Raw genomic sequence first — 26,168 nt, 5'->3', positions numbered from 1 at the left:
AATTCGACGCTAGACAATGTTCTGGGAGATGGATGGCTATCGAACAGATTTGGTTGGGTCTTCGAGTGAGGGTGGGGATTGGTTAGTTCACTTCATCGACACGAGGGGGCGGTGGAGATCGGCGGGTTTTTTGAACGGTGGAAACATTGGCTCATGTTTGCAGATGTACACACGTGATTACTGTGGCTTAACTAACGAGCCCTTGGCTTGGTTTTTCTAAGAGGATTGTCATTCCATTCTAGGGCTTTATAGGTTTTTTTGAGTTTGTGGAATCGGCTGAGCTTCACAGTTGTAAGAGCATTAAGGTCTAACAATAGAGGATAAATTTTGTGCGGGGGAGGAACGTTGTCTGATCTATTTTGCTTGCGAATGGAGTTTTTTTTAGTGACAGATATGTTTTTTTGGTACTTTTCGGACTGTCAATTTCCCGATAAAAGCTAAAACCAATGTCCTAGGTGACTTCTTGTAGAATAAAATTGCTACTCTCTCCTAAAATAATTCAGTCATTTCCCATTAATTTAGCGAGTTCGCCAGTAGATTAATAGCGACTTGAAAACTACTACTCACATGCAACAATTATTCCCAAAGCTAGTGACAAATAATTAGGAGGAATTCAATTTAACTCCTTTATCACAAAGTGGGGAAATGAGATCGCAATTTTTGAGTCAGTTATGTTGTATACAAACCGCTATCTATTTTATTATTTTCGTAATATAAATTTCATGGAGGCAATCAAAAGAAAAATCATAATGAGAGACACATGATAATTAAATGTATAATATTACTTTCATCTGTACGTATAGGATTATAGATAATATGACTTATGGCTCCAAGTAAAATTAAACAACGTGACATAAAAATGACAAGTAAAATAACAATCAGATTATCTCCATCGACGCACTACATCATTCAACACTGGAAAAATAATTCATGAAATTTCCCCCAAAGCAATGAAGCGGAACATGTTAATAGATTTCTTTCGGTTTCAACATTAGAAAAAATTAATTACGTGGCACGTGAATATTTTAATTCCTTTTCTTTCATTTATGTTTCAAAGCGTTCAGAAGGAGTGCATCAACGGAACAATCTTATCAACTATAAACAATTTTCCTCATTATGAAAAAAAAAACAATCCATCGTCCCTATTGCGGCCTTTTTCAACTGGAGAAGAGCAGGACTAAATAATTTGAAAAATTACCAATGTCTTCTGCGTAAATTGTACGCAACCAAAATTATTCTTTTCGCCGAGCTCTCCTTCCCTCACTAGAGATTGAATTCTGTAATTGAGTGAAATGAGTGGATGATTCGAGTTATATTTCACGTCATCACAGGTTAAAAACACATGCTTTCATGCCGCAGCTCAAAATCAGTACAAGTTTTATTAATTTTTTTTTTCAGAAATATTCTAAAATCGCTTTTGCACGCAAATGTATGCAAAATTACACAGACGAATTCGTCAATTTAATCTTCATCTTCATTTTTCTTGGACCACTATCTAAATTAAATTTATCGTAGATAAATTTTATTTGCTTCACCTCGATGAGAATAAAAAGTCATTGTTATCAATTCGAGAACTGGTCGAGTCAATGAGTCTTCAATAATTTATTGTTCCTTTTAAATATAGCTTATCTCGTCTACGATCTTCTCTAAAAAGCAGGCGTCAACATTTTATATGGTTTCATGTCTATATTGATTAATAGATGGATGTTGTTGGACCTTCAAAATTTGGCTGTTGTGTCATCCACTAGTCTAATATTATCTCTTTTACGTTATTCTCTTATCAATCGTTAATTCGTTATTCTTTTATTTTTCAAATTTCGACAGTTTTTTTTTCTCGTCGTTACAAACATTTTTCATAAAATAACCTTAGACTTTATAAATCTATGTACAATTTCATAAAATAATAGTAATTCAATATGTATATGTATTGTAACGTTTTGGCTGGCATATTGTGCTTCCATAACTAATTGCAAATACTGTGGAAAAATCTCGAGGAAGTAGTAGAAAACAAAAATATTACAAAATGTCAAAAAAAAAAAAAACAAGTAAAATGTATAATTGGGAAAACTCATCAGAAATTCATTTTCATTGTGTGAAGACAATAATCAAGTAATGGAGAATCGTAATTAGTTGTGGAAGACAATAATTACCTTGGTTCTCGATTCATTCATATATTTTTGATGCAACACATTATTTCAAATTCATTACCAAATTTGTATTTTTTTCTCATCGTATACCACGATACAAATATTTTAATTCGTATTATTTTCTTTTGTTATTAGTAACGTGTATACACTATTTATTTCGTTTCTTTTGATATGAGAAGAAAAAATCTCACATTATGAAAGCAGTGAGTGTCAATTGGCACAGACAGTGTGGCTGGGTTAAGGCACATTGGGCTGATTCATTTATCCGCAGTACCATCCAGCATTAACCATCATAAAATATCATTACATATATTTTATTTTGTTTAATTCTTTTCATCATTATACTGTGAGGGGAAAAATTATCAAAAACAATGAAATATTTGTTCCCATTCCTCAAACGGATATTCTTTTTACCTTCTTCAAGTAACAGAGTAAAAATATTTTTCAAATTTCATACATTTTCCTTCGTGAAAATTGATGAATAAGATTTTTTTTATTTTTTCGAATAAAAATACGGCATTATATGTAATATCTTATCAATTTTTCGTTTTTGTTGTGACCAATTAGAAATAATCAAAAATCTTTATGATATTGAAATTTCGGTTTTTCACGTTATATGACTCGTTATTTTTTCACATAAAAATTTACCTCTACTACCTATTTTTATTAGTAAAATACGTTGTTTCAATAGTTTCTTTTATTTTCATTCGCAATTACTTTCTAATTATTTTTTTCTTTCACGTGAGCATTGGAGTGTGAGTGGCAAATTGAGCACTTCTGCTCACAAGGGTTTTGTGAAATTCGCTGGGAACATTCCTTTCTCATTAGTGCCCTCTTTCATTCCCATCAGCCAGCCCTCCTCCTGCCACAATTGAAAAAATTTTAAAGAATTTTTTTCTTAATATTTCGACGTTGAGGAATTTAAATTCATTTCCTTTATATATTTTTTAGAGGAAATGGGTTGAAATTTAGTACCAACCTGCTCCTCGGGATCGTCGTACTCCACAACTCGTATTATTTCACCAACATCAAAGGAGAGCTCGTCAGCATCCTCGCGACTGTACTTGTAGGTAGCTTTTACCCTGTACAAAACACCTGGTGGCAAGTTTTCGGTAGTTGCTCCTAGGGAAAAATTGGTACCATTTTCATATTCCACGTCTAGAACGATTCAATTTTTTTATTCACATTAGTGATGGACTCATCAATTGTCAGTCTATTTCTATACCTAAATAGGAATAGTTTCCACGATCAAGTAGCTTTACATTTTCTTTAGAAATTAATCTTGAGTTAGAAAAAAATAATTCCAAACGCACAGAATTAATTGAAAGTTATTAAATTGATAAGCAAAAGTCCACCTCTAATTAATTATTCCATTTCAGGATTCATTTATCATGTTCGAGTAGCGAACTGCCACAAGGGCAAATTCCTTCTTCGTATTTCGCATCCAACTACAATTTCTCCCATAATAAAAGTAATGAAGTGTAACATCATTAAAAAAAATAGTTGATCTATTGTGCCAAACTTGTCGCTAGTTTTAATACAAATCTACAGTATTGAATTTTGATGCGAAACCCGAGTACCGCAGTCTCGAATCTGAATTAATCCTCTCAGAGCCACTTACCTGTTGGTATATCATACAATTCCTCTACTCTCTTAGCCGGCTGTACGGACTGTGGTGAAGTTTGATTATTGATTGAGTTATCATTGCTGTTAGAATTGCTATTTGCATTGCCATTTAACTGAGTTGTTGGCGATGTATCTCCACTCTCAACTGTCGACTCTTCATCCGCTGTAACACGCGACAAACAAACTGCACTCAACAAACAGAACAAAAAACCACAGCATTCAATGATAAACGAGTAAAATTACGTCACAATATGTAATTCATTAGCAATTGAGTGATTAGAGTAAAAAGAGCATTAAATACGCGTTCATTAATTACAAAAATTGCGTTTGTACAGCGGAAAGATGATAAAAAGTGAAATTTTTACCGGCTGATATATCGTTTTGAGGCGGTGGTTGCGTGTTGATTATCAATCTGCAATTAACAGAAATACCACCATTAATAATTCAACAATTTTTTCCCCCTGCGGAATTGTAGAAATAGATGAGAGATAATAGACTCACGATGAGTTTGCGTTTGGTGATTTTGGTGATGGTATATCAGAAATCTTCTTCAATGTGTATGGCCCTCTCTGACTGCCATTAGCCAGTTTGTCAACAATTGCCTCCAATTCCGAGAAAACCTAGTGGAGAAGTTGATGACGTATTAATGAAGGAATTAATAAATAACATTTTCTCTTTTAATTGAGCAATCAATTTTTCTTTGCAACAAATGAAAAATTCTACAACAGAGCTGATTCTTAACTCATTTTTTTCGTACGCATTTTAAATTATATTCGATAGTTACCTTAGCACTTTCACCATGAAATACTTGTTCGGCAGCAAACAGCGTCTGCAGATTAGTAACCAGGAATAAAACACGAGAATCATGGAGTGCTGGCAATTCGTCGTGCAACTCTGAATTCAACTGCTCGTAAGTCCGTTTAGCTTCTTCTAGTAATTCCTTCCCTTTCAATTTCAACTCGTCCTTTTTCTTTGGATTACACTGTAACGACTGAAAACTGTGCCTTTGACTGTCGTAATCCACCAGCTTACGTCCCCGTTTGTCAATTTTTTTCTGCAATAAACAAGATTAAATATATTTATTTTTCTTTGCATTGTACATTGCACAGAGCACATTGATTTTCACCAACACCTCCTTAGTAAAACTATTGATAGTTCCCTACAGGAATTTTTGCCAATTTAGTCATGCAGATTTGCGTCTAATTAAAAATTGATGTACAGGTTTCTCCCTGAAACTGGAGTTCCTTCGTTTACATTGTCCAAAAAGTTGATTAAACAGAAAAATTGATAAGTCAAGAAATATCTTGTCTGTGACAACTAAAATCATCACTAACAATGTTAATTAAATAATAGAACTTACCCTCATCTCTGGGAATTGGCTCTGATATGTATTGAGAGGTACAAGTACTTGATCCGCCAATTTATGAGTGAAGTCTTGCCACAGCATATCCAAATTCTGTGCCTGAACGTATAAAAGATCATGGCCAGTCCATTGGCTCTCATAAACTTCATTGAGTGTATCCATAAGCGTCTTTGATGCTGTTTGTACAGCTGAAGTCATGAAAATGAATAAAGAATTGATAAATAAAGATGGTGCCCATTCAAACACAACAAGTATACCTATAATAATTGCCCAACAGCTTGGCCTTTTGACGACTAAAATGTCACGAATTGCCACGTGAATAGCTTGGAGCTCAGCGTAACGAGTCTCTTAAGTTCTCTTCATAGAGCTCTCAACTAGAATGTTTTTCTCTTCACAATCAAATTCACTATGCAAACTTTATTATTTTTTTCAAACGAAAGGTAGGAAATGTCTTCATCTGAATTATCCTTGTTTTCTCTTATATTAAATGCAACGATAGCTGTATGTAATAATAAACCATTGAAGTTGTAGTTTAACTCGACTTTCCTGACCTACTTGAAGGAGGGTCGAGAGTACGTTCACCTGTCACGATAGGACATTGAAAAAAAAATGTCAGTTTTGCACTCTTCAGCGTAATATAGATCTACTGCCCATTGAGTGAAAAGAATAAAACAACAGCAACTGGTAATACTATTTCATTAACATTTCAATTGATAGATATAATAACAAAAAAGTCTCGTAATTAGCCAATTACACGATAGAGATTCATGTTTTGTGTTGAATCCCGATGAAGCTAAATGATGAAGATAAATAATTGTGTTGAAAAAAAGTGGTTGGGAATCTGTGAACTTCAGGAAAATAAATTCTACAATTATTAGCCTGTATAGCAGCTTCTAATGCCTTCAGTAACTAGACTCTAATACCACAGAAATTATGATAGAATCATGTGGGTACGTATCGAAGGGGAAAGTGGTTCCACGATCCCAGATGAACGTACTCCAACTATTATTCCTCTATTCTTCCTTTTTCCTGAACCGTGGTGCTTCAATCGCATGAAAAAAAAATACATTTCATTGTTTGAAGAAGAAAGTGCATTATTTACGCGATAATTTAAATCAATTAGCGGCCTTGAGAGTGTTATATTTCCATCCATTTATCTGTCATTGGACCTAAGCAGACGAATTAGGGAAACTTAGAGATCGATTGATCTGTGATGACTCGCATGTCTGAATCAGGTCACTGTGACGCAAGGTTTGCCTTAGTTCTTTCTCTCTCTCTCTCTCTCCCTTTTTTGTTAGTATGTTTTTCTTATTTCTTTATTAGAATTTTCAGACGTCGCAGTCGACTCGTATTTCACGCGAACGCGTTAATTTAAGTCTCGCTCTATAAATACGCGTGTGATGTTTTCAGGTCTTCATAGCATAGTTATAGCTACGGAGAGACTAGATACAATGAGGATTCTGCTCCACCTGGAGTTGATTCGCTGGAGGTCTGAACGTGAGAGGAGCTCGTGAATATTGTGTGGAGGATTTAAGACCCGGGAGATTGTCTTTTCATACGTTTGCCATAAAACTTGAATGCAATTTGGAATTCACAGCGGTAGAAAATTACACCTTGCATTTCTCATGGGATTTTTAATCATCTAAGGACAATTTTCCAGTACGTAAATGTGTTTAAGTAGGCAAACGTTCTGAATGTCTAACGAGTCCTCTAATTCATTTGCTTCTACCGTAATTTTCGAGCAGTAGGAAAATCTTTGTAGGCCTTTGTAAAATTATGATGTTACGTTTGTTGATGTTGCAGTCGAGCTGCTGCTGTTTACCGTTCAGTAATTTGACGATTTATTATTTTTTATTTGAATACATCTTACCACGAACACATCTTATGTAGTTATTGAATTCCTTTTGCAACTTGTTTGCTGCATTCTGTTGTCTGGTGAAATTCTGCAGGTGCTCGTCGAAAATGTCATCAGCAGTCCGGTCGACTTTTCCCAAATTTTGAAGAAACTGTAAATAAAATATTGTGATGTTAGAAAATGACTAAACAATTATTAACATGGGATATTCAGATGGGATAACAGATGTGATAAAATTATGTAATTTTATTTTCGATGCTCTGGGCTTTAATAACGTTTATTGATTCTCAAAACAACGGGTCTCTTCATCTTCAAGGAAAATTCTGTAGTTGTAAAGTGATGGGAGAACAGATGAATCCGACACTTGCAATTAATAAGAAAATCTTTAACGAAATAAAATGAGTCAATATTTTTCTATTTTTTTCACGGAAAAATCGAGGTGAAGTTAAATTCAAATTTTTTATTTTTTGACATAACTGATAGGTTAAAATATTCAGGTCACAGCACGCTGAGAAATCAAAGCTTATTCAATAAAATTTCACAGATAAATTCCTCTCTCCTAAAAATCCAACAATAAAATCCAGCAATAAAATATAAAGCCTCTGAGAATACTATCACTGACTGTTCTCTCTGAAAATACCCAATCAACTTTCTTTCTCCGTTTAACCACTTCCTGTTTGCATATTCGCCATAACTCCGGTATCTAATTGACTGTGAAGCAATTTACCAATTTTTCTCATATTGTTTGGTAATTGTTATCACTGCTGAAAGGAAAGAGCTCTCCCCTCGAAAAAGTTAATCTAGGCATCTCGTGAGACATTAGGAGTTTACACTGGGAATAACGTAGAGATTTGTGGGCGTTTTTCATTGTCACTAGTCACTGGGTGGGTGGATAGAACGCCGAAAATCTCCATATATGTTGATAGCCAAAGGCTTTTAGTCGCAGCCTCCAAATAAGTATTGCGACATGGGAATTCAAAATTTCAGGACAGAACTCTGCTTTCCAGACGGTTCTGGATTACTTCTAAACATTGGTGGATTATTCAGGAAATCCACGATAAGTTTACATCAACTTCATCGCTTCTGAATGCAATTGGTGTCAGTTTACAAACGTCAATTGAATTGGGCTTCTGCTCGGACTTTTTTTCCTGTTAAAATCTCCCAAGTCCGAGCAATTCTCGATTTTATAAAAATTCCTTGTGCATTATTTTGCAGAAAATTGCCAGAAAATATCGAAAGAGTCGAAAGATCTCATTTAAAATTCCACAGCATTTCCAAAAAAAAAGTGTGAACTGCACAAGAGTCATTATATTATTTATACTCAATGGCAGTAATTCCTGGGATCATAAGCTAATTGGAGAATACTTGAAACTGAATGGTTAGTCCCTTCAAGTGCAGAAATAGCCGACAAATAAACCGAAATATCTGACTCGATTTCCTTTCACTGCACACGAGATTCCAATAATTCAACAGCTCAATATTTCATCGAGCCGTCAAACACTCCGAATGAATAACTTATAAAGTTCCAGGGTGCAGAATTCCGATCGATAATTCTGCATACTTCTGACGAAAAAAACACAATCAGTTTTTCTTCCTCTTATTGAACGATTAATTATTGCAGTGATGGATGAGATCGATGAATGCAGTGGCACGCGCTCTAGGTATGTGAATGAAATTCTTGATGGAGAATATCGATTGAAATAGTCGGCTCCAAAGTAATGTAATAACTAAAATTCTCTATTTAATAATCAAGCTTTGAAATGGCAGAGAGTGTATTTTTTTTAATTTTCTCGTGCCCTGATAAGAATGAAATTCAATTGAATGTTCATTACTAATTATGAAGGGAATGTCATTGGTTAATTTGGGGAAGAGGGAGAAATTATAAAAACTATCAATGAAATAAATTAAGTTGCAGTGGATCCAATTCGTCGACGTGAATCAAACAAATTTCAGTTGACTTGACAGTGTATGTAATCGAGAGTTGTACCGGTGACTTATAACGAGGACTTGCACGCGATAAATCACATCTTTCGCTTCTTCATTCCGCACAGGACTTAAAAATAGACAAGTCTCCATACCGAGTAGTGCAAGACGTAAAGATGAATTGAACATTAAACCGCATCCCGAAATGTCACGTTATCTCCAAAAAGAATGAAATTTAATTTTTGGATCAGGGGCCCTAAAGGTGAAATTCTAATTGTCAATTAATTAAACGTACGTACAAGATAAACGATTCACCTGTTTCGATTATGAGTTGATTGGAAAATAATGAATCTCTCCGGAAAAATTAATACGACAAAAATGTGAAATCAAGCCCGACGTTCCTAAAAACCATTGAAGAAATTTTTTTTTTACCTGAGAGGCACTGATTAGGAAACAATGAATCCGGAAGCTAATAGTATAAAAATGTGAAATCGAGCTTGAGGTTTATAGATACTATGAAAACGTTCCGTTATGTGCGAGGCACGACCTTCTCGCCGCGCGGGAAAGTTAAACTCCCGGGGCATCGTCGATGCTGCCCGCAGAAATTCCCCGGTTACTGCAATCAATACTGAGATTATCCATCTTTGCACTGATTACACCTATTAAAACGTTCGATATATGAGATCCAATGGAGTGGCATTAAAATTAACGTGCCGAGTGAATACACACGGTCGTTTAAGGCAATGGTGGCGATGTTACACTTTTTTTATTTTCATTTTTCTCCATTTTTTTTTTGTGAGTTATCCGATGCTAAGTGGTATTGGCATTGGCGTAATTAGAAGCTAGTAAAATACACGCGATGGGCTGGAAGGTGAATTTATTATTCTACGGTTTATTTGAGTGCAGGAGGGCTATAAATTACCCTGAGATAATTAATTAATTAATATCTGAATTGAAAAAACACATTTATACACTAATTCGAACAATATGTAATTTATTCTCAATAGATTTTTTGTAATTATTGGAAAAATAAATTAAAATGGGAAACAAATCAATCTGATGGAATGTCATGATCACTTCAATGAATTTTTTTTAATTAAAAATATTTTCACACAATTTTCAATCGCCGTTTCTCAATAGTCAAAGGATCGAAAAAAAAGTTAATATTTTTTTCTCGCTGACTGTGCCAGGTTCAGATGCCTAGAAATTGCAAGAGTTGTAAATGTAGTTCTCAGGAAAACACCGAACGTCAATATTTCCTTATTCCCATCCACCTAAAATCAAAACTAGTGATTCAAGTCCCAATATTATAATAGACATTGTTATTAAATTATTTATGTTGAAAACTATCCATGACACCAATTGTACCCACATGAGTTATCGTTCCGGATAAGTGCGCATAACCGTAAACCGTTGAGGGATCTTTCGCACTCCATTAAAATCCGAAAAAACCCGATGAAAATGCAAAAACTTGAAAAAGAACAAAATCCCCCGATAAGGCCACCTAAAGCCGACACACCAGGATGATTCATTATCGTTCATTTTCAACTATAACTGATATATTTAATTTGTTGCGGAGGTCTACCGTGACGCCCGGAGCAATTCATGGAGGGGAGAAAAATGGAATCTCTGCGTTGCTTACAGGTGTAAGTTATGTTAAATGCATAACGGTAAGTTCAATGGAAGTGCTGGACGAACAAAAACACATTGACTCTCGCGAATTGATGAACTATAAACTAGTGAGAACTGTGCTACCAACACCCCACGTCATCACTCGCGACGCAAATTTATCCAGCATTCGACATCTCGTGACGTAGCTGGATATCGTTGAACAGAATATTAAAGTACATCGAAGGGGAAACAGGATCATTCTCGACATTGAATTGATTAAATTGATTCCGATTATCGTCCCTTCTTTTCAAAAATCCAATAAATTGCATATTTTATTTTCTATTTAAATAATGTATGCAGATGGAGGGATGAAAGTGGAGAGAATTCATCTTACCACCCTTATACCTTGAGAAGAATAAAATGTTTTTTTAAATTAAAAAAATATGCCTTTGACTGATGGTTCTCGGGCAGTCGTAGCGCATGATAAGCAAATCGCCTTCTTGTATTTGTTTTGCAATGAAATATGTAACAAATAAAAATAAAATTATACGATAAAAATAAAATCAAACTTTACACTTGAGAATTCTCAGTGATTGCAAAATATTGACAATTGCGCATGAAAATGTCAAATCACGGGTAGAAAGCAGTGAGGAAATGAGCTATCTCACATCTCGATTCGATACTAAATTGCTTTTCACGGCAGTGCGTGTCTAAAACGACATAAGTCTCCAGTAGATTTCATTCTGATGAATAACTATCCAACTTGGCTTCCTCTTTTTTTTACTCTCTATTGTAATTTCATACGTTTCACTCAAATGAGATTCATGTTAAATCAACGTCTTATATTTCCCCGACGCAGTTCCGGTCAGCATTTCATCTCTCGTTGCTGCTAAAGTCAATGTTTCAGCGAACGCAAGCAGACTGCATTTTTTGAATTACAATCGTTGCAATTAATTTAACAATTGAGAAACGCATGGCTCTGACAATATTTATGACAACATGAATGAAAAATGAATGAATGAATGCTGAACCCTTTGTTCCTGGTTCGTGCAACAATTTAATCGCATCTCTTTAATTAATGAGGGATTTTTTATTGATTTATTCTGTTGGAATGATTCAGGAAAATGACCCCTGCACTTAACTCGACTGCTGTCCACAGTCGTGTCTCGGTGCCAAAATAGAGCGGGTCCTAGCCCCCGGGTCTATAAACAGCCTTTCAGGCGGATGATGCGTGGTACCTAGGAGCCTATACCGTCAGTAGTTACGTCTATTATTGTGCAACCCCTACGACCCGGTTCTGCCTCGTTCCAGACACTTACTGCATTGTTTAGATGTTCAATATTTCGTTCTACTTATATCTGTCCTTCTTTAATGCAATTTTAAGTCAATGGAAAATTCCGAGGAATTAGGATTAATATTGGACAAAATAATTTCAGACAATTTTAATTTTAAAAAAGTCAAGAACATTGTAAATTAGAATTTTTAATTCAATTTAAAATTCAGTCTGGATTTGAGATTTTTAGGTCTGTCGTGATCTCCTGAGAACGACGGTTAAACTATTTATGAAATTTTCAGTTTTGCGAAGGTTTTGGATTTTAGAATAAATGTTTTTAGGGCATCGTACGAAAGTGAATGCAAATGACAGATTTCAATTCAATTATTTCAGAGGAGTTGAGAGAAAAAAATCAGGTGAATGTATTCCGGAATTTTTAATTGATTGAGAAAAATAATGAATAGTGACTTTTTTATTGAAAATGCAACTGAATTGAACGGTCCAATTCTCTCGGATTTGATCTTGTTTTAACTAGAATCGCTATTAAACTGTGCAAATCGTCTATGAAATTCAATTTTTTTCGAACAGAGGACATCATTCACTGTACATTATTAGCAACAGAACACATTCGATGCCACGATGGATTTTGCAGACTGTCTATATTGCAGTGATAAGATAAACTCAATTTTATACTGCCTTTTATTGCGATGACACATTGGCTGAACAAAGAGGTCTTTAACATCAACATTTCGCACATCAGTATCTCAACCCGACATAATCTCATCAGCGAAACATTCATCACAGCTAATGAGATAGAAGTTTGGGCTGATAAAGAGTCGAGAAAAAAATGGGAAAGCATTGATGGAGAATCGATGCGATCGTAATGTGTAAGCTACAAGGATCATAAAGGGACCACCAGGAAGAAGAAATCGGAATGTTGGCTCGGGGTTCGGGCATCAACCTCACTGGCGGCCAACCGCCGAACTCAGCCAATCCCGGTGCACAACCCACGAACCGTAATTCTTGAATACACTGTATCGGTCAGCCTACGGTTCACACCAAATATTTGTTCTTGATTTCCAAGATCCGACTGTGGGCGCCAGCGAAAATCAAAAATTTTTATTTGATTTTTTTCGTCAATCCTGACGATTTTGCCAGAAACTCGAAGGTGACTCAAGACGCGACAGACCAACAATTTGCAAAACAGTTAAATTTTGTAAAAGTCGCCCTTTCCCGTCAAAAATTAAGACTCAGTGATCCGGCTCTGGACGAGAAAATTTTTTTTTCGATATTTTTCCCGATTGAGGATTTTATTGACCTCTAGGGAGTGACGATAATAAATATCCACTTGGCGAACTGGTTTAAATTTAGCAAAGTTGCTTTATGATGACATCCAACATCTGACTCCGGATCTCGACGAAAGAATTGAATAATTTCCCGTTTCTCAAAATTCATTCCATAAAGTAGACAGACTGATATTGGTCTTTGTACTCTCCTAATGAGTGATAATTTCTACAGCACAATTTTTCATGTGAAGTTATTCATTAATTAATTGCAGATGAATTATTAATGAAGTTTGGTGTGAATTATTCATGCTACCGGTTTAATTATACATTTACGGTAATTAACATTTTTTTGACTGGCGGTCCAGCACGACGTGTCAAACAAGACAACCAACATTCGCAATGATTTTCCTCACAATACTAATTCATGAGTAATAAACTAGTAGCTATTTATCTTAGTGATGCAATCACAATGACTGAAGAATCATAATTATCCGGAATTCATCGGCTATTATTACATCAATCATCATTGAAGTAATGACGGTTGCCATTATCAGACGGAATTCTAACGCAAATAACTTGTCGCTAACTCAAAAAACCAGAAAAATAAAATTATTTCCCGGATTTTCAGATACGAAATGTTGTATTTTGTCAATACAAAATGATCTTTTCTATTTTTCCCATCTATTTGATCGACGATAAAATAATAAAAACAAGTGCAATATTTCTTTTGATTTCATATAGTGGACACTATGGAAACTGTCCGGAGAAGTAGTAATAATTAACCCGAATATAAATTAGTTAATCATAAATATGAAGTCGGCCGTTATCCACCGGTTCATGAAAACGATGGAGCGAAACGAATAAAACATGGATAACAGGATTTCAATGAAAATTCTCTTCTCGAATGCCCTAAAACGCTTTAAACCGTAACAGGTAGTGAGCATGCGCCGGATCGAATAGATGATCTCGATAAAAAAGAGAGCCACAGGTGGAGTCTACACACTCGCTAAAGACACGACGTATATAATAAAAAAAAAGAAACTTATGCCGCATTAAATATTTTTTTTTTTCACTGAAGTGGTCATACAGACACATCTGGGAATATATCTTTCGTGGGTTCAAGATAACGGAACTCACTGCGTGTGTATACACTGGACACACGGGATGTCCCGTTTCTGAAGAGTTGAGGGCTAAAGGAATGCCCAAAAGCACTGGCTGATTTTAAGACTGCTACAATTATCAGTAATTACTCGATTCAATCAGGAACAATGTTCCCGGATTCTCATCTCTGGGTCACTAGGATATAAATAAACAATGTCTCGGCATCGACGTATCTCTCATGTTGTAAAAATTAGTTGAGATTCTGAAGAAAAATATTTCAATGAAAAACGTCTAGGGATTTTGAAGCTGAAGTCTTCCATTTTCAAAAAGATTTTTCATTTTGAATGAGAGTTTTTAAATATTCACATGATCTTATGAGGAGATCATATCCATTTTAGACAACCTGTTGTCAAATTGAGGATGTACCTGCGAACGGTGGGAATGTGAAAGGTCTTGTTGAGCTCGATGTTATGAGCAATGGAAAAATCTTGATAATAATATCAATTTCACTCATCAATCCCTTCTCTCTCCACCCAAATTGATGAATCAGAGTTGTGACGGTGAAATTGTTAATTGAATGAAATTCGAGCCTTTTACAAAACTAAAATTTAGGCTGATCATTTATTGTTAGACCCTAGCAAACACGTGCCAATTCACTTGAATGAAACTTTCGTCGAGAAACTTTCCCAACGATTCAATCATCTCAAATCAATCCAATTGACCAAACGATTATCCCAATTCTCATGAAGACCGAGTCAGCATTCGACGAATGAATTAATTGCTGGACGATTAGCTCAATAAAGATTAAGAAAATAAAAAAAATTTATGATCTGCAATCCCTGGAATTCTGGAACATGAAATTAAGCTTTTCCTCTAACAATTTAACGCAGCAAAACGGACGGCCGAATTCACAAATCTTTAAATAAGAAAAAAATACTTATTTCTGATAAAAAAAATTATTTGGTGAGATATCTACTGTCAAGTCTTTACGCAATACCATTCACCACCTCTTATCAGTCAGCACACAACGCATTTCCGTTTTCCCAACTGCTCCCTCAAGTCTGTTGAAAATAAATGACTGGGCAAAAAGAGAAAATGGGAAATTTCCAGAGGAGTGGTCACGTTTATCTTCGTAGGTAACGTAGACCTCGATGTTATTTGATAGAACAGACTAGCAAACTTAACGGAGACCTTCCTGCTGCTGAATTTCCATTGGTGATAAACGGTAGATGACTGGATACATACATCAGTTTCACCGTATCCATTTAATGACAATTCGTTGTTGCACCCGTTATCACTGAGTACGGAGGGGTCAGAGTGATTTACCAACACATTATTCTCGGTTACTAGTGAACCTCTCGACTAATAATGTCCGTTGATACTTCAGTACTATAGCCTTCATTTATTTAAATGACCTCAAGGACAGTACATTTATTCTATCAACGAAATTTATCGATTCTTTCCCTCCATAAATGACAGAAAATGCCACTATTTTATCATTGTTGAGGAATCCCAAGTGTCTCAACTACACAGAAAGAAATTTTAGGTAAAAATTACACCTCCAATTGGGGGCGACACGAGGGACGAACATTAGTTTTATCACAAAGTTAACTTGCATGCACTTGCAAAATTAACCTGTAAATTAACCTGATCTGCAGGAAGTTCAGTTAATATTTCTCCTCAATTCTACTATTTAAAAAATATTCCTCGTCTACTGTACTATGTCTTGTAACCGATCCAATAATTTTTATAGTAACAAAAATACTTTTCTGAGTAAAAATTTGAACTGAAAACATTCAAAAATTATTTTAGAATTTTTCTGTACACCTACGGATTTCAGAAATCTTCGCGAAATGATAAATATCGAATTTCAAAAATATTCAAATCCTACCGACACTCCGCAATCTAACTACGCTCATTGGAATATTTTATGATAAACGAAAACATTTACAGTGAATTTTATGACTTTAATTGAATAATTCAGTTTGAATGTCTCGTGTCGCCTTTCGCCCACGACTCGCCATATAAAACTGACTAGAATCTCATTAGAAATCCGTAAATGGTAACAGAACGTGTAACAACACCTGGAAACATTGCGATGCGTTTTTCAATAGGAAAAACCTTGATAATATTTTATTCCGCAGTCAATGTGATTCTAATGAACATTTGTAATTAGGTATAAATAATAAGTGGCAAAAATAAGACGGGGCGGGGGATTCACGGGGAGGAGAAGACTAATTCAATTACCTTGTTCGAATTGTGGCCGATGTGAAGAAAAAAATTGGAACGTGACGAGTGCCGAGGACATAGTAATCCGACCTTCACCATTAATCTTCCAGTTTTTTTTTTCAATGGTACGTTTAACGCAATTTTTCATAGGTTTTTTAACGCATCCGTGAGAACTGGAAATTAAACTCAATTGGGGCTTAAATTTCAGAAAATTTTCCCCACTTTTTTTGATTGATCTGTCGACCCAAATGTGTCCCATTCGAGGATAAAAGTATTTAATAAAAATTATGTGCCTTTACCACATTCTATTAATCAGAAAATCGTAATTGCGGAGTGATTGTTGTGCCGCATTACCGAGTGTGTGGTAAAATCAAGATTTTAAATAGTTAATATTTAAAAAACAACAACATGGATAAATTGATTCTCAAAAAAATGCGTAGGACTGGGCAGAATTCTCCGAGTTTCACTCACTTAATTTTGAGTTATTGACCATTAGAAAGAATCCATTTAGTTACGCTTTCTCTTGTACAGTCACTCATATCCAAGGTCATCACTCAAGAAGACACAGTATGAGTTCAATCATATTCAATTCCAGTCGTGAAATCATCAGAACTATTACTTTGAATTATGGCTTCTATGAGAAGTGCTAATTTGATTATTGTGTTGTTTTCGGAATCTTTGAGATTCGATAAACGAGATTGATCCTTCAGGAACAATTTAGTCATTCCCTGGTAATTGATCCTACGACCATATGACAGTGTGATGACCACATAATCCCGATAGTTCTATCAGCACAAAATAAAAAATACTGCGATAGCTCAAAGATTGACAAAAATTATTCGCTGATGCGAAAATATCAATCTTCACTTTGTTGTTCGTCATAAACACCTGAATAGATTTTTATTGAACCAGGATGGTCTAGACAACTTGCCGAGAATAAAGTGACATTACATATGGGTGTAAACTGGGTCACGACCTGGTTGTAACGAAGTGAGAGAAAAACAAGATACAAGAGTGAGGGAATTGACAAAAAGTCAGAAACTGGCTCCTCTCTTATCTTCAATTCTTGATGCACCTGTAACGTCATTATCACTAATGATCATTAAATTGTTTAGTTTTTCAAACCGAATACTAATAAAATTTGCATTTCATTTGAATGCTCATTAAAATTGCCACGAAACTGGTTCGATAGATAGAAAATAAATAAATGAGCTGATAAAATATTTCACCTTGGATTTCAAATGAAAATTCTCCACATAGTCAATGGAAATAACTTCATATGACATTTTAAACGATTTTGCGATTGGATGCAGTGGGTAAATGTCGGCTAAGTAGGCGGTTCACAATATACAGGTTCCATAAATTGGTTTGTGTTTAAAAGTAAGAGCATTGTTTACATTAAAAATAATACTACTAGACTCGGTGATTTTTTGGAATTTCTGAGGTAATTGAGCAGGAGCTATGCCATGCAATTTCATGTGGTGAATAGTTTTTGTTGGGCCTCAGGAAGTTATATTTCATTTTCAATGCCCATTTCTGAAAATTCGTAAACTGGTCCCGGAAACAGCTTTTTTTTCTCCATCTCCTATCACCTAAATTGCAGAGCTGTTGATGATATCGAGACGGTACCGTAATTTATTTCGCGATAGCGCTGGCATTTGACAGGGAAGGAAAGAACAAAGCTCAGCATTCAAACTTGGGGTCTTCCTCACCACTTCCTGACGTATGAAATTCAGTATGCAACGGCTGTTGCACTGATACTATTAAAAAGTCAGTGAGTCCAGCTGTATAGTGGCATTCTACCGTTACCCACACGTCAATTGTAAGACCCGGCGAGCCAAACGAGAAATAATAATTAATATTGCACATGAGATAACCCACTGGGTTAATTATTAAAACCATATCCACCTCATCACTGATGGTGATATGGATTTAATTTTATCGGAGTGATTTGTTAACTGGGAAAAATTAATAGACTAATATAGACCAATGAGATGTCTGAACGGTTGGAGCTCGGTCATCGACTGATCTATCACTCCTCAAAATAGTGAGGAGGGGGGAGAGGCGTGAAAATATTCCAATGAGGAAGGAATAGAAAAGAACGAGTTGAGGTATTAGATGTGAGGAGAAGCCGAAGTTTTGCCGTGTCATAGAGAGGGTACGTTTTGTTCGGTGCCTCAGTACTTATATTTATACGTTAGACAAGCCACACTCCTGGTAACCAGCCAACTCCTAGAGAGAGCCCATTGTACGTCACAGATCGACGAGTATTGCAGGTGAATTTTTTGAAAATTCTTTCCCTCATTTGTCTGCATACCAATGGTACCGTATTCCATCTCCAGAATTATGGGAGGAATTTCTTTCTGAAATAACTTTTACTGGTTTCTAAGGATCAATCATCATGTTCTGGCTGTTTGGCGAAATCAACGATGCATTACACAGTACTTCCTGAGTTTTAGTGAAACACTTGAAGAAGACAGAAGTTGTCAATCATTTGCTCACGAGTTCCTTCCATTCAATTTTTCTGCAGAGAAAAAAAATCACGAAATTGAACAATTTTTTTTGTCGTTTTGTTAGACGCACTCTTGGAACGCGTTATTCGCGTGCGAATAATTTTCAGAACCAGAATTTTGAATTACGGTGGCTATCATTATTTGGTTATGGAAGTTGCTATCAATCAATCTCTCAGAAAATTTTTCTGTCGCTCTTTGATTCAGAGTCGGTCGTTAATTAACGGTGACTTATCTGTTTTTACAAAACAGGAAAGAAGATTCTGCAATCAAGAAAAAGAGAATAGATTTATGAAACTCCGCTGTTTCACATGCCTCGTTCCTTGAGTGATCGTATTTTTTAACGCCATATTTTTTATTATTTTTGGAAAAACTCGTCTCAAATAAAATTTTAATAATTTTCATGTTCATCAATTTTTCCTGAGACAAATTGTCTGGTAATTTGTCTCAGAAATTAAAATGTTCAAGTCAATTTCCTGGTATATATTATTAATATTCTCCTAATTTGGTCTCATCAATCTTCATAACTACCTCCTGAAAATTAATCTAATTCAATTTGTAAAAAAATTGATAATTTCCACCGGGAATTGTTTTTCATTTGCGCCCTCAGAATTTTCATTTCACACGAGAACTAACAACTGGCTTTGCTGTGGTACCACAATCCCGTGATAGAAAATTTATCACACGTATAATCAGGTGAAAATGTACCATGTTTACATGTTATTTTATATCCCCGCGTTAATCGTAGCTCCAACGGAACAATTTAAAACTCGCTCGCAATGTTTTCCATTCGAGAGCTTGATTCGAGGCCATTTGAATATGACCTTTCTCGTAGCTGAAATTACCGTGTAGTCACTTGAATAGACTACTCAAGTATGCTATAAACATAAAACAATGGATGAGAGATGGTTGGCTGCAGCATCGGTGAATTTACACTGTCCAATTCCCTGTCAATATTCGATAGTCGTTGGATAGAAAAAACATATCTACGAGGCAATATTTTGCATTGCTAATTTTCAACGCACACTGGGAACAATTCGAATAAGTGCCAAAGACTTCCATTCGAGACCAACACGAAAGGGAAAACGTACTGTCCAATTATTTCTCGCCCCTTTCCATTACTTTTCTTGTATGCAATATTCTCATTTGGTTATTGAAAACGTAATTCGTCTGGTTCCCAACATAATTTTCAATTTTTAAACATTACCATTTTTTTCCAATCCACACTTCATGAGTAATTGGATAATTGCCTTTCCGTACATGAAAGTATTAATTATTGTTCCTAATAAACTAGAAATTTGTTTCCTAAAGCATTCACTGTTTTGTAAAATATTTATTTACGATTTGTTTTCAATCGTTTCTTCCTCTATTTTTCCGTATCCCTTTCCGTGTTTACATTATGAATAATTAACTATGAGAACTCGACTTTTAAACTGAACTTATTACCCAATTATTTGAAAGCAATTGAATTAAATTATACATTGCCATGATAATTTCATAACAGAGAGGCTTGAAAGTTGTTTGTTGGTAGAAAAAAATCATTTTGTTCTCCCCTACCACTAGTGCATTTGGTAATGAAGCGTTAAAGCGTACCAGAGCACGTCAATTTTTCACATCCTGTCGAATATCAAATTATCTTGACAGCAAATGACTTCAAGGAAAAACGCCCGGAGACATCACCCGATAGAGATTTAACTGCAGGAAATATCCAGTAACATTTTTTCCTAGTGAAGAATCATTATCAAAAATATTGAATTTAATGTACCTGCAAAATTGATTAATTGACAAATCTCGTAGTGAAGTGATCAAAACACAGGAATTTCCTGTAATACTTGAGCTATTGAACTGCCACTGTCTCCTAACTTTTACGATTATTTAATACATTTAATATAAAATAGTCTACAGATTTTTATCTCACTATACCTCAACACGAATTTCCCAAGTTTTTACATCACATTTTCATTAGTTCCGCATCATAAACGTCAAGAAAAAAATTAGAATTTATGTCCACGAATTCTTACCGAATAAATTCCAGCTCAGAGTTACACAAAAAACTGAACTTCTCTTTCCTCTTCGATCGAAAAATGTCTATCAAAAAACAAAAGAACTGGACAATTAATAGAATTCGCATGTTAATAGAAATTTAATCCGACATTAATCTCATAGAATATTCGCAGAGCGAAAATTAGAATTTTTTAAAGAAAGAAACAAGGAACAGGCATAAATAATGAAAAGAAGGAATGAGGAACTGAAGCAATGTGGAACAGCTGACTTGAGATTTGATATTTTACGAGCCTAGGAGGACTAGTTGCACTAAGCACTCCTAGGAGCGATAAAACCCAGCCTGACGTCAGCTGTTTCTCTCTATCAAGTCCAGGGCTGCTGATCACCAACTACCGTCCGTAAAGCAGAACGTTAAGCACCAGTTAGGAGGGCAGTGATGAAATGGACGATTTCATCATTAGGCGCACAAACGTCGTCTGACGACTCTGAGTTTATAATCCCAGCTGAAGGCGAGGATTATAATCACATTTGTGAGGAAATACCTCGTGGATTGTGTGATGGAAACTAATTTATTTTACGAAGCAGGTTTGGAATCGCGGTTTATCAGGCCGACAAATGCTCTAACTGTCTCTAGAGCTGCAAAATCATCAACAACAAATAGAAAATTTGTTTTCCAATTTAATATTGAATTATAATCAAATTTGTAAAATGAAAAATTTTAATGCGGATTTTACATAAAAAGAATTTAACAGTATTATTGGAACAAGACGTCGCTGATTTCATTGATTGATGTCCACAATAATTACGTTAATGTGTGGACGAACGGCTGTGAAGTAAAAAATGATGAAAAAATAATTAACCGACATTTTTTTTTTCGAGCGTTTGCTGTCGTTCAAGGAGGCGACAAAATAGTAAATTTCCCAACTCCAGACGAAGAGTTTTCACATTTTGTAATAGGCATACGGAAGTCTAAAGTATCACCAGAAAACCGACGGGGATAGAGCCGACGCCTCGTAGATATATTTGCCTACTGTAGCCAGGGGTAAAGTAGAAAAAAAAAACGACACAAGTTACCCGGGACTATCCGAGAATAGTAACGGGATGCCGAGGCAAACGAAGATCGAGAGTGGACAGTTACTGTCTGAACGACCACCACAAGGCGATTTTGCAACGCGTATAAATGTACATATGTATGTATATATATTTCTCTGAAGATGAGATTAAGGGAGTTGAGCGTTCTCTCACTGGTTTTCAGTTAATCACAGTTGAGTCGTCGACGAGGACATTATCAAAGAAGTTCTTTCATATCTTCCGTTAAATCCAGGAGGAAAAATCATCAAATTATCAGTTTCCCTCATTCAGGAGCCCTTCGTTTCCCTTTGAGAGCCGGACGAGATGAGGGTTTTGAACAGCGGCTGCGAGGAGAAATGAGAATTACGTTCTGAATTCCAGACGAGCTCTTTTACTGCAGACGAGAGATGAAAATATAGATAAAACAAATTACCTTTCGACGAATGTCAAATTTCGTTAATAGGTTAATAATGATTTTGACAAGAAGTTTGCATGGGAGTCATAACAAAAATAGTTCTATCAAATTCTGAAATTTTGGGCGCCAGCTGGGCGAGAGCCTCCCCCCCCCCCCATTGACTGGATTTTTCGCATAAAAATATTAATATCAGTTTAATTGAAATATTAAAAGGGTTTTCCTCAGTCCAAAGCCCATCGGCTGAACCATCGGTTTGAAATTTCTAAAACTCCCCCAAAAAAATAAATTCCAAGAATATTCCACGTCCCAGAGAAATCATCTATCTTCACATGTGCGCATGGATAATACCGCGAGCTCGAGCTTTATACGCGCACGAACGGTATCTACTGTTTTATTTTATTATTTTCTATTCTCTCTCACATGCATTGCATTCGTGAGTGCACGTGGTATATTCACTGAGGATATAAAAGGTGGAGGTGAGGTGTATGGACAAGTGGATAGAGAGGGTCTCCCCTTGGAAAATTCACTGTTCGCGCGTGCTGTAGCTACAAAGATACATGTGAATTCCGATATGAACGAGTGATACACAATTGAAATTCATTCTTTCATCCCAGCATTCATTCTCACCTTTCAAACACCAACGAACACCGTATCATTTATCTATTCCTTGTAGTGGCCTTTGTGAAACGTCAATAATTACTGCCGAAGAAACACTACTCCTTAACCATCGACGTTTACCGATGCGAGAATAACAAAACTATTTCTTTCCTCATTTTCAATAATTTATTTTTTATCCTCTAATTTATTTATCAGTATCTATCCTGAATTTGATAATTGAAAAACCAGATTTTCTCATTTAATTTGGAACTGTGATCCATAGAAAAAAATTGGCAAATTATTCCAGGAAATAATTGACCTAAAAAATGATGAACGAGGTCGATATTTAAAATTTACTTCTGCAATGATTAAAAGGATTATTGGATTTAAATTTCGCCCATTTTGCCCCAGTGTCTGATTGTTTTTCCCTCTCTAATTTTCAATTCTCTCGATTTACCTTTTCACTGAATCGAATTTACAGAATTTGAAGGAAGTAAACGCCTTGTTCCATGTCACACGTATTTTCAAGCAAAAAACTGTACAAACCGGTTGCCGGTAAGACGGCACCCAGTCGACCCGATTATCCACCTCACTAACGGACAAATCATTTTAACGTCAATTCCACATTTTTCAAGTGGAAAAGGAAAAACTAACGAAAGAAATTGATTTGACGGGGTCATTAGTATTGAAATATTTCAGCTACCACCACTACTTCTGTGAACTGATGCAGATGAGATTTTGACACCAGAAATCCCTATAAAGGGCCTCTGCGGCCCAAGAGGAAGATGCCGATGTAATGTCGAAAAGGGGGGACCGGTTTCACCAGATAAGTCAGTATTTTAAAGGCCCACATTCCCCGTTTTGGGGCTCACACCAAAATTAGGTTTACAGGCGACTTATTAGTATTCCGATGCCAATGGACATTTGCCCCTTCAAGTAAGAGGAACCGCAATTATCTATTGAACAACAATACCAACGGCAGTCAATAATTATCACAATTTTCCAAACTAATTTATGACTTCCCCCTAATATTTTATCTTCGTTCGATTTCGCAGAAGCAGTTGTTTATTCTCTGCTGCACCAGCTTTATGAGTGGATCAGAGATAATATTGACTTTTTAATGTATGCTCTTCTGTAAAACTGTTTCACCTCCATTATATGCGTATATATACATATATGCATGCTCATATTTTTATGCTCGTATTAATTCCTCCCCGGAAAACTTTGTCACGCGTTTCCATCTGACGTTTTACTGTCTCTACTCATCTCTCCCCCCGATCTTTTGATCGTGAACGATCGTCAATCGAGCGTGTGTTTGACACTGAGACACAGCACGCAATGGTACAAAGAAATGTTAACCGTATTAGGATTCTAGTTTGTACCAGAAAACTGCAGATAACGAGTACGTGCACTGGGTTTTGTAGACCGGATTTTCCCGGGGGTCTACCATGTCTCTGACAAATTGTTATTCCATAGAAAATATTTCCGAAATGTTGAGGTTTATATTGAAATGCATTGAAAACAAATAATTATCAATTAACGATGGGAAAAATAAAGTTTGACAGAGAATCTTCGAATAATTTTCAGGGGAGAGCCATCAAGTTTGATTTAAAGAAAAAAATCATGATAATTCAGAGTAATGACATTGAGAAGAGAGTTATTGATGCGATAATCGACATTTGGATCTGTTGTTTCCATAAAGAAGTTATTAAGTTCGGAATTGGGGGTGGAATAGTGCCACAGGATGTAGTCAAAGTCTGAAGTAATTTTCCCTTGAAACTCTCTCTCAAAAAATATTTTGGAACGAGAAAATAATGTCACAATATTTTTAGAAGAATTTCCTCCCGAAAGTTATTTTCCACTGGCCAGAAGCTCATCGTCGACGTCAGAGCTGAATGGGAAGATTTTCACCCAAATGGATCAATTTCATAAAATGTTGAAATATCCCTTAGTTAATCGAGCAATGAATTAGCTGGTCATGAAACTAGTCAAGCGTTTACTGGGCGTTCAGTCGATGACGACCGCCTTTCCTCAAAAAATAGAGCAAGGTAGGTGGGTGGATGTTATTTTGGACAATCCGCCAACTGTCGAAATTTCTCCACTGAGAAATTTTCCATCCTGAATTCGTTCCAATCACTTAATCGAAGTCAATTCACTGAAACCCAAGTGTATTAATGCAAAATGAAGGAGGGACAGAAATAATAAAGACAAAAAAACTACACGTGCTACTGCACTTTGTTCTCGTTTGTCCCCGGCATCGCGACAGACACGGTCAACTTGACAGTATTGCATAAGTAATTGTCATTTAAAATGAAACTCTGGGCTCATAATAGGTGTGCACCAGAGGTTTGATGATTATGTAATAGAATTTGTGCGCGTTGGAGTGAATTACGGGTGAAGTTGAATACGCAGATAAATTTTCGTTGTTGAAGGATCTGTTGGTGTTTCATAAAATTCACATCCTGCGGTCGTAAATTCCGGGGCATTTGAGCTGAATATGTTAACTGTCACCTCGAGGAATTTTCAGAGGCCCTGGGTATGTTCCAGTGGCCCCTGTCAATCCTTAAAAATAGTCAAATGTCCGAGATTTCCGCAAAAATTGATACAGATGCGAATGAAAAATAAATATTGGAAGCTGAAAGTGGAGTAATTGCCGGCATGTCACGCGGCCTCCCAACTGCATAATCAAACGTCAAATATTTACAATTCCTCGAGTATTTACCCTACGCCAGAATGAATCTCTATTGGTCCAAGATGATTGGAATAGAGCCTCTAGATGACTTTAACGTGTTTCGTTTAATTATGGAGACTTTATCATGCGGTACATGAGCGCGAACGACGCAAGTCACTCGTGTTTATTCGCTTACCTTCTCTTTGGCCCTGCCGGCGTGTTTTTGCACTGTCTTTGCGATTAACGCACTCTTACTCTCAGCCATTTTTCTAGTAATTCAATTAAATTAATTGCTAATTCAATTATACAGTTCACGGTAACACGACAATTGGGATTCCAATTATTAGTCCGTGGAAAATTCCTTGTTCACCACAATTATTTTTTTTTCGTTTATAAAACTGTGTTACTCCCAATTGACTGAGCCTCTCCTGTCAGCACTCACACCAATCACGGACTGAGTGCACTGACGAAAGTGCGGAGGACGCT

At 35.9% G+C, this 26,168-nt stretch overlaps 1 protein-coding gene and 1 long non-coding RNA gene across 9 annotated transcripts; one reads left to right on the top strand and one right to left on the bottom strand.

The window, feature by feature from the left end:
* Nucleotides 1-669: 669 nt before the first annotated feature.
* Nucleotides 670-26,160, bottom strand: LOC135162133 (myc box-dependent-interacting protein 1). 8 transcript variants are annotated; one of them, XM_064120306.1, is made up of 9 exons: nt 25,879-26,160; nt 7,007-7,142; nt 5,134-5,324; nt 4,558-4,827; nt 4,275-4,393; nt 4,139-4,185; nt 3,769-3,957; nt 3,128-3,305; nt 670-3,013 (listed from the first exon to the last, which is right to left on the bottom strand). In XM_064120306.1, exons 1-9 carry the CDS (start codon nt 25,945-25,947, stop codon nt 2,929-2,931), a joined length of 1,284 nt encoding a protein of 427 aa, XP_063976376.1. In that variant the 5' UTR covers nt 25,948-26,160; the 3' UTR covers nt 670-2,928. The 8 variants fall into 8 exon arrangements, with proteins under 8 accessions (XP_063976376.1, XP_063976382.1, XP_063976406.1 ...); XM_064120312.1 differs by having other exon boundaries at nt 670-3,009; nt 3,127-3,305; nt 25,879-26,159; XM_064120336.1 differs by having other exon boundaries at nt 3,128-3,269; nt 25,879-26,159.
* On the top strand, nt 5,445-7,153 carry LOC135162519 (uncharacterized). Its single transcript, XR_010298977.1, has 3 exons — nt 5,445-5,576; nt 5,662-5,820; nt 6,547-7,153. It is a non-coding gene; the product is annotated as an uncharacterized LOC135162519 (long non-coding RNA).
* Nucleotides 26,161-26,168: the final 8 nt, after the last annotated feature.

Source organism: Diachasmimorpha longicaudata, chromosome 1, assembly GCF_034640455.1.
Source record: "Diachasmimorpha longicaudata isolate KC_UGA_2023 chromosome 1, iyDiaLong2, whole genome shotgun sequence".
NCBI classification, from domain to species: domain Eukaryota; kingdom Metazoa; phylum Arthropoda; class Insecta; order Hymenoptera; family Braconidae; genus Diachasmimorpha; species Diachasmimorpha longicaudata.
Note: the sequence above shows the minus strand (reverse complement) of the source record. Positions and strands in the feature narration are given on the sequence as shown.